Source organism: Populus euphratica, unplaced genomic scaffold, assembly GCF_000495115.2.
Source record: "Populus euphratica unplaced genomic scaffold, PopEup_1.0 scaffold31.1, whole genome shotgun sequence".
In the NCBI taxonomy this organism is placed as follows: domain Eukaryota; kingdom Viridiplantae; phylum Streptophyta; class Magnoliopsida; order Malpighiales; family Salicaceae; genus Populus; species Populus euphratica.
The window spans coordinates 3,514,448-3,521,361 of record NW_011499850.1 but is presented as its reverse complement, the minus strand read 5'-3'; the positions used below and the strand labels follow the sequence as shown (position 1 = coordinate 3,521,361).

The 6,914-nt window shown below is 34.2% G+C and overlaps 2 protein-coding genes across 2 annotated transcripts; both read left to right on the top strand.

Annotated features, from left to right (window-relative positions):
- Window positions 1–3,444: 3,444 nt before the first annotated feature.
- Window positions 3,445–3,752, top strand: LOC105121227 (uncharacterized). The gene is made up of 2 exons (XM_011019786.1): window positions 3,445–3,601; window positions 3,718–3,752. Exons 1-2 carry the CDS (start codon window positions 3,461–3,463, stop codon window positions 3,736–3,738), a joined length of 162 nt encoding a protein of 53 aa, XP_011018088.1. The 5' UTR covers window positions 3,445–3,460; the 3' UTR covers window positions 3,739–3,752.
- A 102-nt stretch (window positions 3,753–3,854) lies between these two features.
- On the top strand, window positions 3,855–5,372 carry LOC105121226 (S-adenosylmethionine decarboxylase proenzyme-like). The gene has a single exon (XM_011019785.1). It carries the CDS (start codon window positions 3,904–3,906, stop codon window positions 5,092–5,094), a length of 1,191 nt encoding a protein of 396 aa, XP_011018087.1. The 5' UTR covers window positions 3,855–3,903; the 3' UTR covers window positions 5,095–5,372.
- Window positions 5,373–6,914: the final 1,542 nt, after the last annotated feature.

Below are 6,914 nucleotides of genomic sequence, written 5' to 3'. Positions count from 1 at the left end.
CACTCTAGTTCAAGATTCAGGATTTTAACTGGTTAGTTTATATGTATTTTAATTAATTTAAATCTGAAATGCTTTTAAAAATTATTATTATTATTATTATTATTAACAGTAGTAGAAAGGGACGTCACTTCATCGAATAGTTGCATTGTCGAATTGTCTAGCTAGAATCAAATTGGGATGACGTTCAAGATTGCTAATCAATAACGTTGCCTTCTCAGTGGACCACCCTGTCTTAATAATAGAAAAATAAAACAATTAACTTCATTTTAATTATTCCTTTTCATTTTTATTTATACATCACAACTCGTTCCACTTTGACTAAAGTTGATATTTTATATATCTTTTTGTTCCTGTTAAAGATAAATTTAGTATTAATATACACATAAAGAGCTCTTTCTTTTCTTTTCTTTTCTTTTTTACTGTTGCACAAATACAGTTCACTGTCTTGGATATCACTGTGGATTATGATTTTTTAAAAAAATTCAATTTAATCCTTGATGATTTACCTTGCACGATTTAATCCTTTTGAGCCTAAATTAGAACTTAATTGCCTATTTTTTTAGGTGGAATGATTGAACTAAAAAACAAATATCTAAAGTGAAAAAAAAAGGTAAAATAAGTGATGACTCTTAAATTTATCTTAAAAATTCATTTTTATCCCTTTTTTTTTTTGTTTTACGGTATAATTGGTCCTTTTAATTTTTAAAACTCTAATCTTGATATTAAATTTTATTTTTCTCATTTCAAAACCTTTTTTTTTAAAAGAAAAACTTGTTAGATTTTTTAAGTCGCAATATAGCCTAAAAAACTAGATTTACATTAAGATAAAATATTTTTTTCAATTTGATTTTTCAGTTTAGATCAAGTTCTACTAGATAAGAAGAGTTTTTATACATATTATTTTTTTACAATAAAATGATTTTAATTAACAAATTCATTTAACATGATATGGTAAATAATCAGTGTTATGTTATTCGATATTGAGATCTACATTTATTTCTTAACTTTTTATTTTTTTCATATTTTTCATCAATTTTTTTATTAAATTATTATGATTTCACAGTCTAGAACACATGATAGACATGTAATATAAACATAAATAATATCCAGGTCATGAAGTTTACATGCTAATCTAGCTTTGTCCACTATAATATTTTTTTAACTTTTTTATTATTGTTGTCTTATTTTTTTATTATATTATCAAGTTAATTAAGATTTAACCTAGTTACCATTTTTTTAATTTTTTTTAAATGAAATCATCTTCTATTTTTTTTTTTATATAAATAATCTAGCCTAAAACCTCACACGCAGCCACCAGTCTAGTTTTATTTTAAATGCTCTCACAGTGACGAGCCACACGAGCTACCAATCTTCTAAAACAATTGATGAACCAACCTTGCCAGCCCAATTAATGGCATTAATCAGAAACGTTGGGGTTTAAGAATCCAGGAAGGGGGATGCTCTTAAAAATGTCCCTTTGCCACATTACCAGTAGTTTATTAAACCAGGAACAATTGTTCAAACTCAAAAATGGTCAAACTAGGAACAATTAGCTGAATCTATTTACTAAACCTGAATTTTAAATTTAATTATGTGAGAATTTTTCTATACAATAAATCTAAAAAAACTAATTTAATACTAAAAGTTAAAATTAAATAAATAAAAATATATCATATTAAAATATATAACTAGAAAAAATATATTTTAAAATAAGATCAAAAGACCCAAGAGAAATAAAAACCACATATTAAATTATGAAATTAAAAAAATAAAAAAAAACCAAAGAAACTTATTATATATTAAAAAATATAAAAATTGATTTACCATCAACCAAATAAAAAAAAATAAAAATAAAGAAAAAAAATAAAAATAAAGAGGTCAAAAACTCCAAAGAAGTAAAAATATCATATTAAAAGATAAATTTAAAAAAATATATAAAAAACCCAAATAGCCAATACAAAACCCAAAGGCATGGGTTTTTTTTTTTCCCCCCGCTTCTTATTAGGGGTAGACACGTCTGCCCATTCTTCTTCTTCTTCTGTTTTTTTTTTTAAGAATAAAAAGACCTTAAAATTAATAAATTAAATGCACTCCCTAGCATCAAAACTACAACCTCAAAGTTACTTCACACATTAATCATTAAGCTATGAAATAAAATTTATAACCAACAATTAAAAAATAATACTAACCATGCTCACTACTTATATAAATAGTTAAATCAGCATAACGATTTTTCGTTAATGGTAATACATGGAGGATGCAACAAGATATATATTAGATATTTGTGAATATTACAGGTTACATGGAAGATGCACAACGAGATAAGGCTAGGCTATGTTTTGGTGTTAAATTTATAATTTGAAGTTTTGTGATGTAATAAAATCAAACCATCCGGGATTATTACTATTATTATTAGAGAAATTAATTATAAATTTGAAATAATTTAGTGGACATGTTAAGATTGTGGGTCCAATATATAACTTTTTATTGGCTTCATGTTCGTTTCATTATTCCTTTGATTGTGAGATCCATCTTCAAATTCATTTCTAATGGCAGTCATTTAAGCCATGATTTGTATTGATCTCCTTCCAAAACATTATTCAACTGATCTTCCTGTATACACTTTTTATGTCGTGTCAAAAAAGGATTTTTTGATCATCTTGGTCATTTGTTCACCAGTTGCCACATGTTATCCAACGAGCTGCACAGCAGCGTAGTTGCATGTATAATATATGCCTCTACAAAGGACATTAACTTAACTCAGTCTAATCAAATATTCCCACGCGCTATATTATAGTGTACTCAACCTCCCATGCACATTCTAATAGCTGCGCATATAAGAGGCCAATTGCCATCAGCTTGGGTATGATTCTGGAACTCGGCAGAACCAGAGGATTTGTCTATATCTCATTGAAGCGTGCAATACACGTTCGATTCGTGAAAGTGAAATTAAACAACAATGTTATTCCCCAGTAAATTAGAGGCAAGTAAGAGGCCAGCGTGCCTAGGGTTTAATTCAAATCCGCCGCGTGGAGTCCCTCTAATTTCTTCCGTGGTTCCTCTATAAATTCTCTCTTTTCATCTTTGCTGTCACACAAAACCCTCTGCAGCGTCTCTATCTCACAAAAAACGCCATTCTTGCTCTCTTTCAGTTTGCTCGCATCTCTCATTCCCTTCCCAAATTTAATTCTCTGTTTTGGTATCTGCTAAGTCAATACGTACCCACCCTCTAGAATACTCAAAGTTTTATTGCGAAATTAAGATACGTAAGTCTCTGAATCTAGGGTTTCTAATATTTCTCTTTGCTTGTTATACATGTAACACCTATTGTTCTCTTATTTTACGTACTGGGTTTTTGATTTCGTAATACCTGAAGGTTTTTTCTGTTATTTCTAGATATATTTTGTGATCTGAATTTGGGATTATAATCTTGGGTTTTTGCAGAGGCGTGGATGTTCTGATGGAGACAAAAGGAGGCAAAAAGAAGTCTAGTAGTAGTAGCAGTAATTCAGTTCAATACGAAGTCCCTCTTGGTTACAGCATTGAAGACGTTCGTCCAAACGGTGGCATTGAAAAGTTCCGATCTGCTGCTTACTCCAACGTACGTATCATTCACAACTCTGAACCTAGATATCACGCACATAAATATTTTGTTTGAGGTTTTTTTCTTTTGATAAATTTATAATTCGTTTTCTTCTTTTGTGGGTTTGTTTGCAGTGCGTGAGGATGCCATCCTGATACGACCCGAGAACCAAAACATATGGCACCTTCAGTAGAGTAGATTTTCTCATTTTCCTTTTTTCCTCTCCTTTAAATTTCCAATAAACAAAAAGAACACCAAGAAAAGCACATCAGTTTCTTCTTTCAGCAATATTTGAGCTTTCCAAATTTAGTCTCGAAACCATGCTCATTGATTCACCACCACCACCTCCTTCTCCTATCGGATTCGAAGGCTTTGAAAAGCGCCTTGAAATCACTTTCTCTGAGCCATCCTTGTTCAGTGACCCAAATGGGCTGGGACTACGTACCCTAACTCGATCTCAAATCGGCTCAATCCTCGAACCTGCTTGTTGCACCATAGTATCTCAGCTCTCCAACAGTGAGTTCGACTCTTACGTTCTCTCCGAGTCAAGCTTGTTCATTTACCCACTAAAAATTATCCTCAAAACCTGCGGTACCACGAAGCTGCTTTTATCTGTAGACCCCATTCTGAAACTAGCCGAGTCACTCTCTCTTGATGTATGTCACGTGACTTACTCACGTGGCAGCTTCATCTTCCCTGATTACCAGCCTGCCCCTCACCGTTGCTTTGCTGAAGAAGTCACTGCTCTGAATGGGTATTTCGGGAACTTGAATGCTAATGCCTATGTTATTGGCCATCCCACCTCTGCTAACCGTAATTGGCATATCTATGTGGCATCTAAGGATTCTAAATCACTGCCGTTGAGCAAAGATCACACGTCTGCAGTTACTCTAGAGATGTGCATGACTGGCTTAGATAGGATGAAAGCGGCTGTATTTTATAAAAAATCGGCTGATTATTCGGCTTCTGAGATGACTAAAATGTCCGGGATTAACGAGATTATGCCTGGTCACGTGATTTGTGACTTTGACTTTGATCCTTGTGGGTATTCTATGAATGGGATTGAGGGTACAGCATTGTCTACAGTGCATGTGACCCCAGAGGATGGGTTCAGTTATGCTAGCTACGAGGCTACGGGGTTCGACTGTGGTGAGGTGAAGTTGAGGGGGTTGGTGCAGAGGGTGCTCAAGTGTTTTGGACCACGTGACTTCTCTGTTGCAGTCACGTGCCATGGTGGTGGTGGTGTTGGGATCCAGTGGTGGGCAATTGAGTGTGCTGACGTGGAGGGGTACTTGTGTGACAGTGTGGTGAGGCAGGAGTTGCCAGGTGGTGGGTGTTTGGTTTACATGACTTATCATGAGCTGAAAGAGTCCAAAGGGTGCACACCTGCTAAGATGATGAACATGCCGTGTTGGAAGGATGTGGCGGAGGAGGAGGAGGTGGTGTTGGGGCTTTGTGGTGGTGGTGCTGGTGGTGGCATGATGGCCTGGCCTTATATTTCGTCATTGTAAGTCAAGAACCACGCCGTAGGCTGATTTACTTGTGGGTGGATGATTATTTATTCTCTGTTTTGATGTTTCTGGGTATGGGTCTGTCTTTATTATTTACTCTTGCGTACAAGTCTTTAGTCTTTGGAATAAAGGGGCTTGCTTGGCCGTGGAGGTGTTTCTTTACCTGGCTCCCAAAACTGTTTGGCGCCGTTGAATTGAAGCTGTTTTTATTTCTCCCTGTATGATACGGATTTCTAAGTTATTACCATAGATTGAACTATGTCTGCTACTTTTGGCCATTTAATTCTTGATAATCCCTCTAATCTCTCCCATAAAACATTCGCCTTTGCCTTTGCCTTTGCCTGGTATATTGCTGAAGACTTGCATTCCAAGTTTCAATTTCATATTTCCGGGGGCAGTGCACGGGCAACTGTGGATCGCAAAGATGGATGGTGGCGTACTGAGATGCGATTGGCCACTCTTTTACTACCGGAAAGATCAAAACTGTTTTGACATGATTGATTGATGGGCCAGTAACAGTGGCTTTTGTACAAGAAAAGACAAGTACGCAGGTCATAAAGTCTTAAATAATAGAGGCTTTTATGCAAGAAAAGACATAAATGTAAGATCATAGATTGTGGCACGAGGCCAGGATTCATTAATTCTGTTAGGTTTTTTTTGCCGTTGCCGTTGTCCTTGATGGATTACGATGTTTTGGTATTTTGAAATTATGGTAGTAGTTATTTAAATTTATTTTAATAATTTAAAACTATTAAAAGAAAAGAGTTAATTTAAAGTAAAATAAAAAATAAGAGAAATTTAAATTTTTTAAAGAATAACTTTTGAACTTCAAAACAAATAATTTTTATATTATCTTCAGTTTTTAACAGAACAAGGTTTCTTGTTTTAATTTTCTAGAGTGGTATAGGTTAATATGTTTTTTTATTTAGAAATATATTAAAATATTTTTTTTTATTTTTTTATATATTTAGAAACGAAAAAAAGAAGAAGATTTAACTATCAAATATCCCGAGATTTCGCACTTTAGCCTAGCAACTCTAATCTCTTTAACAAAAACACTAATCATGATTTTAAGCAGTCCTAAATAAGATTCCGTTTCAATCAATCAGCAAGTTATTTCCATGGAGAAAAATCAATAAGGAGAGTAGACCACTATTATGCCAGTCATTGAGGTGGGAGCGGTTGTGGTAACCATGTTTCATGTAGGCTGGGCTGAATTAAACAGAAGAGTTAGAACCGAACTACTAATAAAATACATGAAAGAGAAGTAAGCTCATCCTTGGGCTGGCTGAGGGTCGTTATAGTGTAAATTTATGGAACAACTTTCCATCATCTGCAGTTTTATTTTAACACGAACACAAGCTTAGACTTGACAGAGCCTTCTCTAATCATGTATCTTCAAACCCTCCGAATAGGAAGGAGAAACCAAATAAAAAGATCATCAATAAATTAGTTCTTAATTATATAGATTGTGTAACCAGCCATGGACACCGTTAATCAGAAGTTTGGATAGTTTACGTAACGAGGAAGCAGAAGGTTTAAAGAAGCAGCGTTGAGACCGCTAGGAACTTGAACGGACAAAAGCTGCAAAGATTACGAGGTCGGTGTCATCGTATGAGGAAGGCATATATAGTAGCCAGAATTGTGAGATACGGACAAAAGCTGGTCGATGGGATATAGCCGAAGAGGCATATCAGAAGTAGAACTTAACTGATGCGTGGCTCGCGCTCCTTCACTGTTCTGGTTAAATTTTATCTAAAATAAATAAAAACATTTAGTTGGTGACAGTGTTTCTAAAGGAGAAAAATATTGTGACAGTT

Excerpts from the sequence above, each read along its gene's own strand:
- LOC105121227 (XM_011019786.1), top strand. The coding sequence starts at position 3,461 with ATGGAGACAAAAGGAGGCAAAAAGAAGTCTAGTAGTAGTAGCAGTAAT. Across the intron at positions 3,602-3,717 it reads GATCTGCTGCTTACTCCAAC|TGCGTGAGGATGCCATCCTG; the intron begins GTACGTATCATT and ends GTTTGTTTGCAG.
- LOC105121226 (XM_011019785.1), top strand. The coding sequence starts at position 3,904 with ATGCTCATTGATTCACCACCACCACCTCCTTCTCCTATCGGATTCGAA.